This window comes from Euphorbia lathyris, chromosome 9 (genome assembly GCF_963576675.1).
Source record: "Euphorbia lathyris chromosome 9, ddEupLath1.1, whole genome shotgun sequence".
Classification (NCBI taxonomy): domain Eukaryota; kingdom Viridiplantae; phylum Streptophyta; class Magnoliopsida; order Malpighiales; family Euphorbiaceae; genus Euphorbia; species Euphorbia lathyris.
The window spans coordinates 53,472,189-53,489,503 of NC_088918.1; the positions used below are offsets into that span (position 1 = coordinate 53,472,189).

Sequence of the window (17,315 nt, forward strand, 5' to 3'; positions counted from 1 at the left end):
TTATGTAATTTAAATTTAGATTTGTCCTACTGTTTTTAATTAAAATATATATTTATCCTTTTTCGTAAACTTTATAGTTTAGACATTAAATTCTTTCGTATTTTGTGATTAAAAATTGTAATTACATGATTATATATTCAAGAATATGTTATGATACATAAGTTACACAATAACAGGTATAAAATTATAAAGTATAACTAATCAAAGTTTAGAAATTTTATAAAATTATATTTATTAATCTATGTTTTACTTTAACTATTTAATATGTGTTGAAACCGAAAACCGAACCGAACTGAATCGAAATATTTAGGTCGATTCGGTTCGGTTTGTTAATATTATTCGGTCAGGTTCGATTCTCATTTTAAGTGTTATTCGGTTTTCGGTTATTTCGGTTCGATTCGGTTTTCAGACTGAACCGACCGTTGAACACCCCTAGTCCAAATAAGAAAACAGTAACTCGATCAGAGTTAATCAAATTTTGCAAGACTATAGCAGAGAAAAATAAAGATAAAACACAAAGGAAGCAGATACTTAGAAAAAGGGAAGAGCCGAGAAATAAAAAGAAAATACCTAGAATTTATATATCAAATGGCAGAAGACGGAATATTAATTTTAAGATGAATAAGAAACTAATGGGTTATTGGGTTGACCCTGCCAAAAACCTATTCAACCCTTTTATTATATGGGTTAAATGGCTCAACCTCTTTATGACCCAGCCCATAAAAGGGTCAACCCTAACCTATTTAAATGATGGGTTAAATAGGTCAATAAATGGGTTATGACTCATTTTGACACCTCTACGTTTTAGTTAAAGTTGACAAATTTATTTTCCCTACCGATTTCGTTATATTAGATTTTGCTTATGACGTTAATTGTCCACTAATTTTTGGTAGACCGTTCATGAACACGGGACGAGCTCTAATTTATGTGTCGGAAGGGAAAGTAGTTTTAAGAATAGGAGAAGATTAGATCGAGTTTAATATGAACAAAGCGATGAAATATCCTATGAAGGAATTCGCTTGTATGAAACTTGACCTAGTTGAAGAATGTGTTAATGACATTTTTCAACGAGAACAACTAATAGAACCTATAATGGGTGAAGAATTAGAAGATAAGGACCCAGAGCCTTTGATTCGAGAAGATAGACCAGTTCCACCTTCAATTGTAGTTCCCCCTAAATTAGAACTTAAGGAATTACCAAACCATTTGAGGTACGCTTTCTTAGGCGAAGGCGATTCTCTACCTATAATTATCTCTAACAAATTAACGCATGTTCAAGAAGAAAAATTGAAAGAAGTTGTTAGAAATAGGATAGGAAGTATGGGATGGCAAATTTCAGACTTAAAATGAATTAATCCTAGTATTGTTATGCACAGAATTCATTTAGAAGAAGATAAGCCACCTAAAGCGGATAGGCAAAGACGCTTAAATCCGAATATGAAAGAAGTAGTAAAAAATGAGATTACTAAACTTTTAGACAATTGAATCATTTATCTGATCTCGAATAGTGAATGGGTTAGTCCAATCCATTGTGTACCTAAAAAGGGAGGCATAACTGTTGTAAGGAATGACGAAGGTGAATTGATACCTACGTGAACCACCACCGGTTGGAGGGTTTGTATAGATTATAGGAACCTTAATAAAGTAACCAGGAAAAATCATTTTCCTCTACCTTTCATTGATCAAATGATCGAAAGGATAGCCGGTCATGCATTTTATTGTTTCCTAGACGGTTATTCCGGATTCTTTCAAATTTACATTTACCCGGATGACCAAGACAAAACAACCCTCACATGTCCTTATGGAACATTTGCATATAGGAGAATGCCTTTTGGTCTATGTAATGCACCAGCAACATTTTAATGTTGTATGACTGTTATTTTTAACGATTTCATTGAAGACATCATGGAAGTTTTTATGGATGATTTTTCCGTTTATGGAGATTCTTTCGATACATGTTTACAGAACTTGGATAAAGTTTTATCCAGATGCGAAGAAACGAACTTAGTGTTAAACTGGGAAAAATGTCATTTCATGGTTGACGAGGGAATTGTTTTAGGTCATAAAATATCTGAAAGAGGATTAGAAGTGGATAGAGCAAAAACTTCAGTGATAGAAAAATTACCCCCTCCAACTACTGTTAAGGGAGTACGGTCATTTTTAGGACATGCAGGTTTTTACAGACGATTTATTAAAAACTTCTCTGTAATTTCCAAACCACTTACTAATTTTCTCATGAAAGATTCAACCTTTGATTTCAATGAAAATTGCGTTAAAGCTTTCGAAACATTGAAAACAGCTTTAGTTAGTGCTCCCATTATTGCTAAACCCGATTGGGATTTACCTTTTGATAAAATGTGCGATGCAAGTGACTTAGCCGTCGGATGTGTTTTAGGTCAAAGGAAGGATAAAAAACTTCATGTTATTTATTATGCAAGTCACACACTGTCATGTGCACAATTAAATTACACCACAACCGAGAAAGAAATGCTAGCTGTAGTTTTTGCATGTCATAAGTTTAGGTCATACCTGTTAGGTTCTAAAGTTATTATTTATACCGATCACGCAGCTTTAAGGTATTTATTTGCTAAGAAAGATGCAAAACCTCGCCTGATTAGATGGGTTTTATTGTTACAAGAATTCGATATAGAAATTAAAGACAAAAGGGAGTAGAAAACCTTATCGCCGATCATCTATCAAGACTCGAAGATGAAAACGGTCCTATAAGTGAGACTATCGGTATACGAGATGATTTCTCTGATGAATATCTCTATCAAATAAAAAGTGTCATATCGCCATGGTATACGGATATAGCAAATTATCTCGCAGCCAACGTTGTTCCGGAAGGATTAAATTTCCAACAAAAGAAAAAGTTCTTTTCTGACATTAAACAATATTTTTGGGAAGATCCTTTCTTGTTCAAAACTTGTGGTGATGGAATGATTAGGAGATGCGTTAATGAAAATGAATACGGGTCTATAATGTCAGAATGTCATTCTAGTTCTTATGGAGGGCATAACGACGTTAGTAAAACAGTGGCCAGAATATTAGAATGTGGATTCTTTTGGCCTACATTGTTTAAGGACGCCCGTTCATTTATTGTTCGCTGTGACAAATGTCAAAGGACCGAAAATTTAGGAAGGAAAGATGAGATGCCTCTCACAAACATGTTAGAAGTTGAAGTCTTCGATATGTGGGGAATATATTTCATGGGACCCTTTCCCCCTTCTTTTGGTAAAACTTACATATTAGTAGCCGTAGATTATGTTTCAAAGTGGGTTGAAGCAATTGCAACCCCGACAAATGATTCTAAGGTTGTTGTTAGGTTTCTTGAAGATATATTTTGTAGATTTGGTTGCCCTAGAGTCATTATAAGTGATGGAGGTACCCATTTCATAAACCGAAGTTTTGACGCACTTATGAGAAAATATGGAGTACACCACCGCGTATCTACGCCATACCATCCTCAATCGAATGGTCAGGCGGAGATATCAAATAGAGAACTCAAATGGATTCTAGAGAAAACAGTTTCATCTTCAAGAAAAGATTGGTCTTGTAAACTTAACAATGCGTTATGGGCATACCGTACTGCATTTAAAACACCAATAGGAATGACGCCATACCGATTAGTGTATGGGAAAGCATGTCATTTACCAGTAGAATTAGAGCATAAAGCCTATTGGGCTATTAGAAAACTTAACTTTGATTTACAACAAGCAGATAAGAAACGTTTGCTTAATTTAAATGAGTTGGATGAGTTACGTCATCTATCTTACGAAAATGCAAAAATATATAAAGATGTTTGAATATGAATTACAAAACAGAAACGTTTAGTGTTTAAAATAAGAGAATAATTGTATTCGTTTGCATTAAGCAAAGAAAACAACTTTAAACTTTGTATAAATTATAAAGCATAATAACGTAAACTCCTTCAATTAAAAGGCTTTGAACTGCAGACAATCCTCCTACGGTCGGGTTAGATTGCTACCTTAACCAAATTAATACTTATTTCCGATAAGTCGGCTTAACGATCATATCGTCCTTAAGAATGAATTTTCCTAAGTGTTCAACAAAGTTTCATTGTAAATATATTGAATTTAACTACGTTTTAATGAAAACACCAGAACTCACTTCGGATCATTTACAGAAGTGCTACATAAAATTATATTGAATTGCATGAACTTTATTAGATGAAGTGTGAATTTGATACAAGTTTACAGAGAATAAAAAGCATGAAAGCATTCAAAACGACATTGGAGTTCCGGGTCGTCAATCATTTCCTCAAACCTCGTTAGAGTTTGTCAGGCTCCGGGGTCGAATCCGCTACTTAATCTTCTCGCTGAATCTTCGGAATAGAGATGGTTCATCTACTACCAAAATGTAAACTAGTTTGAACAGATCTTAATCTAAGTCTAAATGCTACTGTGTTTGTAATTAATGAGTAAACAATGTGTGTACATCATATCGTTTTTTTTTACAAAATCGAACTTCTAACTCTGAATCGTTTCTGACTCAGAATTTCTGCATAAATTCTGTACTAAATCTTTTTCTAACTCTCTCATTGAACTCTAAAATCAACTCTTTATTTATAGACGTTGAAGAGTCGTGCCTAGGAGTTGTGTCCGTTGTGAAGAGACATTTCTATCCACCCGAACGGACGCGTTTCTTTGTAATTGAACATGTGTATATTGTGCTGGAAGTCCTGCTGATCCTACCGAGAATGGTGAATCTCAACCGAGATTAGGGGGCGAGTTTTGGTCTTCAAAAACGGAAGAGAGAGGTGACTGACGAATGCGTGTCGCGACCGAGATTCCCGACATGGATGATTATCCCCCGTCTTGACTTCGTTTCTCGTCTTCGTTTCGGTGCGTTTGATTTTCTTCGTCTTTGACTCTTTTCGTATGATTTTTTCCTTCGATTTTGACATCTTTTCGTTCCTATTTGGATTTTACCATATATTTAGGTACCTTGCATGAAAGAAACATATTCGGACGTAAAAGTACTCTAAATAGATATAAACAGCACAAATTCGTAGTAAAACTGATGTAATTATAGATGATATTTTAGGTATATTTTGGACTTAACAAATCTCCACACTTAATCTTTTGCTAGTTCCAAGCAAAATTTCACTGAATTTATTCTTTAACTCATCTCTTTATGAAAATATACATATATCTTTGTATTTCTTTTTTAAATTAGTTAAGCCGAAAAGATATTCTTCGCATGACAGTTTATTATTATATTAAATTAAAAATTTATTTAAATCTAAATTATTTTTTTATTAAATTGAATTGAAAATAATTTGAGTTCAATAAAATTTAATGAATAATATATAAAAAAAATATATGCCATATAATATATATAAAAAGTTAAGAAATATATTAAATTGATATATTTAATATCTAAAGATATATAATTTTACTTAAATGTAGTATTTAAAGGGTTTTTTTTCGTAAGAGAGTATTTAAAGACATTTTTAATAATTATTAAAGTGAAATTAATTTTTACCAAAAAAAAGTGAAATTAATTGTATTTGAAATTATATAGTAACATATATTTATTTTTTATTATTTTAATTATATTTAATATATATATTTTTTGAAAAGATTATATTTAGTATATTTAAAAAGTATTATTTCTTCAAAAAAAACAAGTGGGCTGCTATTTACCGCAATATTTTTTTCCAACCACCGTACTTTTTTGACAATTTTGCCCTCCTCATAATTTAAACTCAAAAACTCTCAAATTCTCTCTAACTTTTTGGATTTTCAAAAAACCCGACCTAAAACGACATGCCGCCAAAGGCATGAGCGGGTAAAGGCTTCATGAATGCTCCTGTAAGGTTTTTTTTAAAAAATTACTCTGAAATCACGGGTTCCGCCTCCGAATCGGAGTCGGAATTCATATGAATTTAGCCTAAACGGACGGGACGTGCCGTTTTCACCACGGGTGGAACGGGCATGCCGTTCGTTCCACCGTACGGTGGAACGGTGCTCGCTGCCCGTTTAGGCCAAATCCATTTAAAAAAAAAAATCAAAAAGAGAGAAAAAAAAAGTTTTGGTTTTTGATAAAAAATTATGACAAGGGCATAAATATCAAAAGAGTGCGTGGGTGGAAAAAAAAATTGCGATATATAGCGATAGCCAAAAAAAAAAAAAAAACAAAAAGGAAAATTATATGTTAGGTTAATTTAATCCAACTACCTCGAACAATTTGTCCCTTTTCTTCTATAACGTGCAGAAAAAACAGTAAAACCGGACTTTCTTTTCGTCTCCCCTAATAATTTGATCACCTAAATTGTGTTTGGATATAAATTCCAGCTACTCCTCGCTCATTTCCTCTTCTCTTCTGCATTCCACTCTCTTCTACAAGCAACAGCTATGGCTTTGAAATCCTTCCTTCAAGTCCATCCTGATTCTCACTTCCCCATTCAGAACCTTCCCTTTGGAGTTTTCAAGCCTCAGTCTACTTCGCACCCTCGTCCCGCCGTTGCAATCAGCGACTATGTTTTGGACCTCTCCGAGATTGCTCTCGCCGGACTTTTTGATGGTCCGATACTCAAGGAATCTGATTGTTTCCTTCAGGTTTATTGGATTTCTAACTCTTTAAGCTAGGATTCTCTACAGAGAACTGTATATGAGAATTAATTGTATGTTTGATTGGAAATGTTTTCTACAAAGTAAAGTTTGCTAGTTTCTTTCTGATGCTTTTTTCCCGATTCTCAGCCAAACTTGAACAAATTCGTAGCCATGGGTCGACCGGCATGGAAGGAGGCTCGTGCTACTCTACAAAAACTATTGTCATGTATGGGTTTAATGTTTGTTATATTATGTATTATATTCTTCTTCTTTAATATCTGAACAAAAAGAACTAAAATAATTTATGATATTTGAGGGATTGCCTTTTTAATATTCTGAGACAGCGACCGAACCTGCATTGCGTGATAATGAAATTTTGAAGCAGAAATCACTTCTGCCAATGGTAATGCAGAAAGTGGATTGTTCATGAAATAGATTATTGTTTATGCTGATTGCTTCTCTTATGGTAGTTTTATAACTAATTTCACAGAGCAATGTCGAAATGCTTCTACCTATTGCCATAGGGGACTACACGGACTTCTTTTCTTCTTTGCATCATGCTAAGAATTGTGGGCTTATATTTCGTGGACCCCAGAATCCTGTTCTACCTAACTGGTTTGTTGATTTCGGCGTTATGGATATATCTTTCGTTTGACTAATACTTTGATCTATCACTATGGAAATTTTTATGTGAAGACTCATGTTTGGTAAATCTACAATTTCATTTTCAGGTTCCGCCTTCCTATTGCATATCATGGGCGAGCTTCTTCTATAGTTGTCTCTGGAACAGATGTTATAAGACCTAGGTCATGCACATTTTCTTTTTGCGTTCTATGTTAATTAAAGTTATCTGTCATCACCATTAACTTCTCCAAGAATATATTGTTTTCAATTAGTTGTAACTTGTCAATAGATCTAGCTATATGCGTTTGGCCTCCCATCTTCCTTTATCTATGGGGGTGCTTGTAGATGTTCATATTGAACTCCTGAGTATTTGTCACCCTTTACAATTTCAATGGCCACTATTCATTGCAATGTTGATGCATTTGGTGGTTTATTGATGTTACTAATTGCATTGAATCCGAATTTGAAGTTTTACATTTAGCTTTTTTTGGCGCTTTATCAAGGAGTTTACGTGCTTAAACTACAATGCTTACTAATTTCTAATGTCACTATTCTGTTTTTTTAATGAAAACCTAGCAATAGAGCATAGAAAGCTGAATAAGACAGTTGATTCATGTTGTGATTTATTTCTTGATTTAGTGCTGACAATTATTTTCACTGTCCATGCATGCTTTAACTTACTTCCTCTAATGCTTTTACTTTTTGTGCCATCTCAGAGGTCAAGGCCATCCAGCTGGAGATTCCCCACCTTATTTTGGACCTTCCAAGAAGCTAGACTTTGAGCTAGAAATGGTACGAAGATATATCTATCCATCACTTGACTGTTTCTTGCAAAATGGAATCCTTATCTTAATTTTTATACAAGAGTTTGGTTATTGTATTAGGCAAATTGTGATATCAAGCATGTAACTAGAAGTATTGATAGATCAGCTTTGAAATTTATGTTGACTCTGGTATTGGGTGCTTGCAGGCTGCTGTAGTTGGTCCTGGTAACGATCTAGGAAAGCCTATAGATGTTAATGAAGCAAAAGATCATATATTTGGACTTGTTTTAATGAATGATTGGAGTGGTACAGTAACTTTTTCCCAATCGTTTTCCAATCTTACATCTTGCTCTTTCTTATGCTGTATTTTTATCATCTTTTGTTTTCATCAGCTAGAGATATTCAAGCATGGGAATATGTGCCACTTGGGCCTTTTCTTGGAAAGAGTTTTGGTAAGCATAAAAGCCTTGATTATCCATAGTTTAAGTTCTATAATCGCAAATTTATAATACAGTTGATGGAACTGTGATTATTAACTTCGATTGGAAGTTGTTTTGTCTTTCCTATCTGTTGTTAAGCTACTGAATCTTTGTATCATGCTGCTACCTTTTTCTTGTCTGATTTTCAGCTACAACGATATTTTGTCTTTCCTATCTGTTGTTAAGCTACTGAATCTTTGTATCATGCTGCTACCTTTTTCTTGTCTGATTTTCAGCTACAACGATATCTCCTTGGATTGTAACACTTGATGCTTTGGACCCATTTGCGTGTGATACTCCAAAACAGGTAAATAATGTCAATGTTGATGGAAAATTAGGTGAATTACACCATTGGTTTCTGAATTTATCACTATATTAAGTTGATCAATTTGTTCCAAAATTTTCAGTATCTTGGCAATTAAATAATGGACTTGTTAAATGCAGGATCCCCATCCATTACCTTATTTAGCTGAAAAGATATCCAAAAACTATGATATATCACTAGAGGTAGCATTTAAACTGCATTGCTTTTTCTATACATAATTAGTTTAGCTGTGATGCCAATATTAATTTTATGTTTTATTTAATCTTCTTGTTATATCTTATCCAGTTTCAAAATTACTTAAAGACTGATATTTTCTTTGAAATTTATGTAAATATGCATTTCTGATTTTAAGGTTCAAATTAAACCTGCTGGACAAGAAGATTCATCTGTGGTCACAAGGAGCAACTTCAAGCACTTGTAATGATTTTCTCACTGCTTTTCTTTTTGCAGCTAAAACATTTAATTGGCCTTAAAAGGATTTGTTTGTTTATCAAACGGATGATAAAATATTATGCATTAGTTGACATCAAGTTTCCTGTAATTTAAGCATTTAGGATGTCGAATGCTATGCCTATACCAAATCTTAGTTTTTTTCCCCATAGTCCCCCTGAGATGTTACTAGTTGAGTGCTATACCTAGGAAAGCAAATGGACAAGGTCATTTGGGCTGGAGGGTGGCTTGTAATATCATCGGCTTTTGCTTCCGACAAATTACTGAAGTTTACCCTTGTAAACCCACATGCTTAGAAGATGCATTCTTTGGTGCTCATGTCATCATATTTTGTGAATTCCTCTCAATTAAAGCAATATGTGATGGCTCTAATAAATTCAAAACAGATATTGGACCGTGACTCAACAGCTTGCACATCACACAGTCAATGGTTGCAACCTGCGGCCTGGTGATCTATTAGGAACTGGGACAATAAGTGGACCGGTATGTCCTTGCACCTTCCATCCTTTTATTTTGTGATCTTCATAGCATGTCTTTTGTCCAAACTATTATGATTTTCTCGGTTTTAAATATTGTTGCTTTAAAGTACTCAGTTGAATGACAACTACCTGTCATAATTCCAAACAGGAACCAGATTCTCTTGGATGCTTGTTAGAGCTAACGTGGAATGGACAAAATGAACTGTCACTAAATGGTACAGCACGAAAATTTCTACAAGATGGAGATGAAGTCATTATTAGTGGTTCTTCCAAGGTAATGAAATTTTGCTTATCCTTTTCATTTTCACACTCAAGAGACTCATGCCTATTTCATTTAAATACAAATCCTTCTAGTTTGCGTTTGTTGATTATGATAGCAGAAAGTTAGGAGTTTATTTTGTGCAAGCTTGTCTTTGTTTTTAAATGAGTTTGGGTGCATTGTGTATCGTTGTCTTATAAAGCCTGCATTTACTAACTAATTGAAATCTTTTGTTTTTCTGTCTAGCTAGATTACCTACAGTCAACTATAATCTTGCCTCTTCTGTCCCAAATTGGGTCACCTTAGCTCAATTCTTTTGGTATCCCAAATTTTTTAGAAGTACTAGACATGGTCCTCATACTTTAGCCATGTAACCCATATTCTGAGTTTACCCTAATTTTTCTTATTAAATATCCGAGATTCTGTTGGTAGGCTTCCTTTCCTGGAAGAATCAGAAACCACCAATTCATAGTATGGAGTTTGCTCTTGGCCCTTGCAGTTTTCTTACTCTACTTATGATTTATTTATTTAGCCGAATCTTCTTTTGAGTGTGCAGTTTGATAAGCATGGCCTCCATACTTTTTATGATATTTGTCATCTCATATTTATGGCATTTCATGCCTTTATAGCATGTGAATCATAGAAGAAAACTGAAAATTGAATACATTGCAGGGAGATGGATATACTGTTGGGTTTGGAACATGCTCTGGAAAAATTCTTCCGTCACTCTCGTGTTGATGAAATTGCTTCTCTTAGTCCTTCTCCATTGGTGTTGCGTAAATAATCTTCTCTGTACTGTCTATTAAGCTATTATGAAGTACAGAAGTAGATAGAAACTGTTAAACAAATTTGGCTGGAGATGACAATTATATAATGGCTAGTGTGTAGTATCTTGTGCATCGGCCTAATCGGGGAATGGACATGAGAGTCAGTGTCATGCAGGCTGGAGTCTTGCAAAGACAACAGTATTGTGGAGGGGTAAAAGAAATACTGTAATGTAAGTCGTACATCCTACAAAAATAAATCGGCGTCAGTTTCTCTTCATTTTTGTTTAAATTGAAGAAGAGTTGACGATGGATTCATTCATATATATGTAATATGGTTCATCAAAAAGAGTTTTGATGAATTTCTGACTCATGTTTATGTTTCTTTTTACCATGTATGTAAAACCTGATTTGAGCGGACCGGCTGATTCAACCTGTTAAAAAAGGAATAGGCTGAGTCTAGGCTGGTTCATCTCGTCTTGTGTTTCACAAAGATATCACCATGAAACAGTTAAGGCTTGAGACTGGTTAAATTGCCCTAAGAAACAGTTCAGCAAGGTTTTTGTAAATAAAGCACGCATAAGACTTCCAAGCTCCATAGCTTTTGTAGATAAGTAATTAAATATTCGCCTAAAAAAAGTAATTGAATATTTTAATGTTGTTACAAATCCACTAAATCTCAATGACAATAACATGCTTATTGTGTTAATCCCTGAGAAGCAGGTAGTTGAAAGTGTTTCTGCTTGCGCCCTATCGCCTTATACAATATCTTGTTCAATATTCTTTCCAAAATGCTCGGCTTAAGCAAATATCTCTAGCAGTCATCAGAGTGCTTTCCTTTGTTATCAACTTATAACCGATAACATAATCGTTGCTTATGAAATTATGCACAAGTTTAAGAGTGCACGGAAAGGTAAAGTGGAACAACATCGTTCAAACTCGATATGAGTAAGGTGTACGATCGGATTGAATGTGGTTTCTTGAGAAATATGATGATGAAATTGAGATTTAATTCTATATAGGTAAATTGGCTCTTGATATGTGTTATCTCATATCTTATAAAATTGTGTATGACAGAAGAGAGATTGCTCATATCATTCCTTATAGGGCCTAAGATGGGGAGATCCATTATCCCGTTTTTATTTCTTATATGTACAGAGGGCTTTTCAGCTCTCCTCTTTGACAAGGTACACTTATCCATGCGTGTAAAATAGCAAACTCGGCTCCAATTTCACACTTGTTTTTCATAGACGATAACCTTCTCTTTTTTAGGGTCTCGTTGACAGAAGCAAAAATTATTAAGTCTTGCCTACGTGCTTATGAGAAAGCATCAGGTCAATGCATAAATCTTCAAAAATCATCAATCCTTTACATTAGTAACACAAGCAACGACATTCAAACTCTTGTTAACACCGAACTTCAGATCAATGAAGTTAGTAATCCTGGTCTTTATTTAGAAGCTCCAATTGTCATTGGTAGAAACAAAAATCAGATATTTAGTTTCATCAAAGACCGCATTAAGAGATTCTCATCCAATCAGTTCTTCAATCAATCCCGTCATCCTTTGAAGGGTGTCATTTTCATCTTTAGAGAATATTCTTTATGAAGGGTGTCATTCTCATCCAATCATGTGAATCTTTCGGATCTGAAAGATGACATTGATCACTTGTAAATGATGTTTTTATGGAATGTCAATCATATATAATTTACGATCTTTATGATTTTTCATAATTAAGCATTTGATTTTTAATTTTCGCATATATCGAGTTTTCCATTAACAGTTTAGCTGTTATTAATTATTAGTGAAGAGTTGAATGTATACTAAAATTAAAATTTAAGAGTTTAATGTGAAAATATAAATAATCAATAGTTTTTTTTCTAGCAAAAGAAGTTAAAAGGGATAATTACTAATCTAATCCAATCAAGGATCCCAATTTCCATATCTAACCCACCTTGCTTCCATTTTACCAACTTAGACATTTAAACCCATTTTGGACAAAACTACCCTTATTTTAGTTTGAAGGTTCATCTCCTACCTCCCGCTGCTTCCACTTCGACTTCCTCACCTGACCTTTCCCATTCAACTTCATTGTGGTTCATCTTCTTCAGTTTCAGTTCGTTTCAACTGCATTTTACGTTTTGAATTCATCACTATATATAATCCGGTCCGTTCTTCTCTGCATTTTCATTTTTATTTTCATCTCCTACCTCGGCTCGGCCCGTTTTCATCTACTGCGCGCGGAGGTTATGGCGAGAAAACGGAAGCCGGCGGCGGCGGCAAACGAAGAGGAAGGACGGACGAAACATAAGGTAAGCATGCATCATCTTCTTCCTTGTTGTTTCCGCCATTAATGAAGTTTAATGCGCTCGAATGCGACGTTAATGGCTACCGTGGAAATATGGTCGCATTTGTTACCTAAATGCGCTCAAATGCGTTCATATTAACTGTAAACGAAGCCCTATCGCATTTGTTACCTAAATACGCTCAAATGCGTTCATATTAACTGTAAAAGAAGCCCTGTCGCATTTGTTACCTAAATGCGCTCAAATGCGCTCATATTAACTGTATGTAAACATGTCGCATTTGTTACCTAAATGCGCCCAAATGCGACCTTAAACCTTGTCGCATTTGAGCGCATTCACAGACGAATGCGACAAAATTGTAAGTAAAACAAGGAATTATACATAGAATATGTCAGATTTGTTAGTGAATTTAATATGTGTATGTTTAAAATTGTTACAGCATGATCCTAGGGAAGCCAAAAAGCGCAAACATAGTTCCATTTTCAAATATCCCAAGGCGTCTGATTCGGATGCTCAAGTAACAGTGAGGTTTAATATGGATTCTGGGGTCATGATAAAGAAGTACCTCACTGAAAAGCAGTTAGAAATCTATAGGAAAACATGTTTTGGTCAATATTTGGATATGAACATTGCTGGTTTCTCTTCTACAATAGTTCATCATGTCCTATCGCGGGAGATTAAACATAGAGAAAGTAAACACAAAGAGATGTGGTTCAGGGTGAGAGGAGTTGATATGAGGTTTGGAGATTGGGAGTTTGGCCTGATAAGTGGCTTAAGGTTTGGGGTCAATATGGGAGAATTCATGGAAAGAATATATGAATTAAAGATGCCACATAGGTTGTGAAATAAGTACTTCAAGTAATACGAGACAATAACGACAATTAACTTCTTCGAAGTTTTGGAAAGTGTAAACTGGAAGAAGAAGGATGCGACTGACAGATTTGACCAAGATGTTGTGATGATTGCCATGTTGTACTTTGTGCATGGCAATGTACTGGACAATGCTAACGGTAGGCATGCAAAGGATTGGGTTTTGGATCTTGCAGATTATCCAAAACTATTTAATGAGTTTCCATGGGGTACGTTGGCTTGGGAGGAGACATATAGGACATTGGAATGGGCCATTAGGAAAAGAATGAAGGCAGTCAAGGCAAATGCAGCGGGAGATAGGGGACGTGTTCCATATCAACTTATTGGATTTGCACACGTATTCCAGGTATGGTTTTTATTTTTATATACGGTATTCCAATTGACGTATGATTTGTGTATATATGTTTGGTGTATGAATGCGCCCGAATGCGATCACCAAAGTTACATCTGTGTCGCATTTAGTGTTGAATGCGCTCAAATGCAACAAGGTTGGGTTGCTAACCTTGTCGCATTTGAGCGCATTCAAATAGAATGCGACAAGGTTGGGTTGCTAACCTTGTCGCATTCGAGCGCATTCATATGGAATGCGACAAGGTTATAATTCTTATCAAGGGATACCTCTTATTTGCAGAGTTGGATTCTTGAGTTGTGGAATGTGATTCATGCATATTAAAGCAGAAGAAGTGGCAACCCACTTCCACATTTGTTGAGATGGACCCAGAGAATAGTCCCCTCAAACCAAACAGTCAGAGAAACGTTTTTTGTAAGTGGAATGAGATTTGTATATTTCCATTTATTTTGTATTTGTTTACCAATACATTGCTATTTTTTTGCAATGTAAGGTTGCTGATCCTCCAGACGCGCGTCTTGTGGTCGAGGATGAAGAGAAAGAGTTCGATTGGTACACGTATTTGGTGGACCATGTTGAAGGACGGGAAGCTGATATAGATGCAATATTTTCCCAAATAGGGAAAGGTAAGGAGAAGGTTGAAGATGAGGAAGAGGAAGGTGATGAGGAGGAGGGGGATGATGAGGAGGAGGGGGATGATGAGGAGGGTGATGATGAGAAGGGACATGTTGAAGAGGGAGGTGATGACGAAGAGGGAGGTGATGATGAAGAGGGTGGTGAGGGAGTTGAAGATGATGAGGAAGGGGATGATGAAGTTGATAGATATATCATTGCATCACGGTCACAAACGATCGAGATAAATCAACTTCAGAAAGTTCTGATGGATGTGCTTGATATGCATCATAGGTGGTGCAAGGGAGAATTTAGGAAGGTCGGTAGTAGGTTGGGCAGCCTAGAGGAACGAGTATCATTGATTTAGGGGGATATAAAAGACTTAAAGGCGATGGGTCGACCCAATACTAATCGAGAGAATGAGGAGGATGAGACCATTATTGTTCGGGAGGAGGTAGGCATGGTCCAAAGGAGCCAAGTAAATATGGAAAGGAGCAAGAGGCAGCTGTTATGGTTCAGGAGGAGTCAAGTAAAGATGGAAAGGAGCAAGAGGTAGCTGTTATGGTTCAGGAGGAGTCAAGTAAAGATGGAAACGTTCAGAAGGAGGGCGATGAGGTTAATAGGGGTGGAAATCGAGAGGAGGTCCAGAGTGTTATTATCGTATTAGACGATTCTGTGCCCGAGGAAGTTGTCCATCTTGATGATTCTGTTCCTGAGGAAGTTGCCCAAGTAGGGGAGGTTGTCCATGAAGTGCCAAAAGAGGTTGCACCAAAGTTGCAGCAAGTCCAAGAAGTGCAAAAGGTAGAAGTTGGTTGAATTTATACATGAAATCGTATCTCTGGGTCGCATTTTGTTATGGAATGCGCTCAAATGCGACAAGCTATTACCTGAAAGCTTGTCGCATTGGAGCGCATTCACCTCTAATGCGACAAGCTATTACCTGAAAGCTTGTCGCATTGGAGCGCATTCAAATGGAATGCGACAAGCTATTACCTGAAAGCTTGTCGCATTGGAGCGCATTCACCTCCAATGCGACAGGCTATTACCTGAAAGCTTCAAGGAGATAAGCTCATTACCATGTTTTTCCTTTTGTAGGTGGTTGCCATAAAAGAAGATAAAGGTCCAATGAGGGGTAGAGGGACTGGGAAAGGTGAAGATAAGGGTCCAACCCGAGGAGGTAAAGTTCCAACCCGGGGTGGAGACAGAGTTAGAGGTAGAGGGAGAGCAGGTGGAAAAGGTAAACGGGTTCCTAAGATGAGCAACTATTTGAATTCACCGTTCACCGATCCATTACAGTACACTGATCCATTAGCCTTATATGGTGGCCAATACATTGGCGAGTTTGAGGAAAGACCAGTTATTTGTAATGTTGATGATCAGCGCCACCGAATAGATGCATGTTCGATAGAGGAGCTGGATGCATGGATCAACGGGCCTGAATCAACTGAGGGAATACGTTTGGATGGTTTAAATATGTACCGGCTTGATGCAAAGTTTTTCAATACCCTTCAGCTTGAGGGGACGTTGATAACTTGCTGGATCCGCTTTGGTATCCTTTGCCGGAGTTACCTGCAAAATAAAACCGGAGACAGGATCTCCGGGAAAACTCTCCGACGATCAAGTCAGTTTTTGTAAGAATGAATCTATAATTTAGCAATAGCTTTGTGGGAAAAAATGTGAACGTACCTCCTCCCTTATTCTTAGGGCCTTTTATAGGTGTTTTTTGGGTAACCGCCGAGGGCGGTTACTCCTTAGTGGGCCACGTTCTGAGGGCGGTTACCCCTTTTTAGGCCATGTCCCTTTCGTGGTTTTCATGGCAACGAACGTGGTTCTGAGTGGGAGTCTTGGCGCTCCGTTTAGGAATTCGGGGCGGTTTACTCGCTACGCCTGCTTCCTTCATTCGGGTCCCGTCCAATCTTAGCCCATGGGGCTTTAATATGGGCTGGGCTTGCGAAATGAATATAACCCGTTTTGGGCTTCGCGGGTTATCACATGCCTCCCCCTTGGTCTAGTAAGAGCCCTTTTAGGGTCTTTTTATAGGGGACGCTTCGTCTTTGTCCGATTATTTAAAAGTTTTGAACTTGTGCATTTCCCCTCTTTCGTTTTCTCCGGCGTCGACCTTTTAATTCCGTTACTTCTTTTCCGGCGTTGACCTCTTAATCCCGTCACTTCACTGTGTTGTCTTTTTCATGTAAGTTTTTCTTTTCACATTTGTTCCTTGTTCGGCTTTTTGCTTCTGTTTTCCTTTTATCGATCATGTCAGACCTCGACTTCGTGCCGTTTGACGACGATTATGTCCGCGAGGTATCTAACGAGGTCGAAGAGATGGTTGAGGAAGCTTCGACCAGCTCTCTTGGGTGTACTTCTCATCCCGCCGACTTCCTTCATCTGGCGAATACAACCGACGAGGGTTTAGGTTTTGACCCCAAAAAGTTGATTCCGCCACCTGTCCCAACCC

General features: G+C 36.6%; 1 protein-coding gene across 1 annotated transcript; it reads left to right on the forward strand.

Moving 5' to 3' along the window:
- The first annotated feature begins 6,261 nt into the window (after window positions 1–6,261).
- Window positions 6,262–11,093, forward strand: LOC136206388 (fumarylacetoacetase). Its single transcript, XM_065997418.1, has 14 exons — window positions 6,262–6,584; window positions 6,726–6,804; window positions 6,923–6,981; window positions 7,069–7,193; window positions 7,310–7,384; window positions 7,919–7,994; window positions 8,173–8,272; window positions 8,359–8,418; window positions 8,682–8,752; window positions 8,890–8,952; window positions 9,123–9,187; window positions 9,607–9,703; window positions 9,848–9,973; window positions 10,631–11,093. The coding sequence occupies exons 1-14, from the start codon at window positions 6,381–6,383 to the stop codon at window positions 10,694–10,696; spliced, it is 1,266 nt and encodes a 421-aa protein (XP_065853490.1). The 5' UTR covers window positions 6,262–6,380; the 3' UTR covers window positions 10,697–11,093.
- The last annotated feature ends 6,222 nt before the right edge of the window (window positions 11,094–17,315 follow it).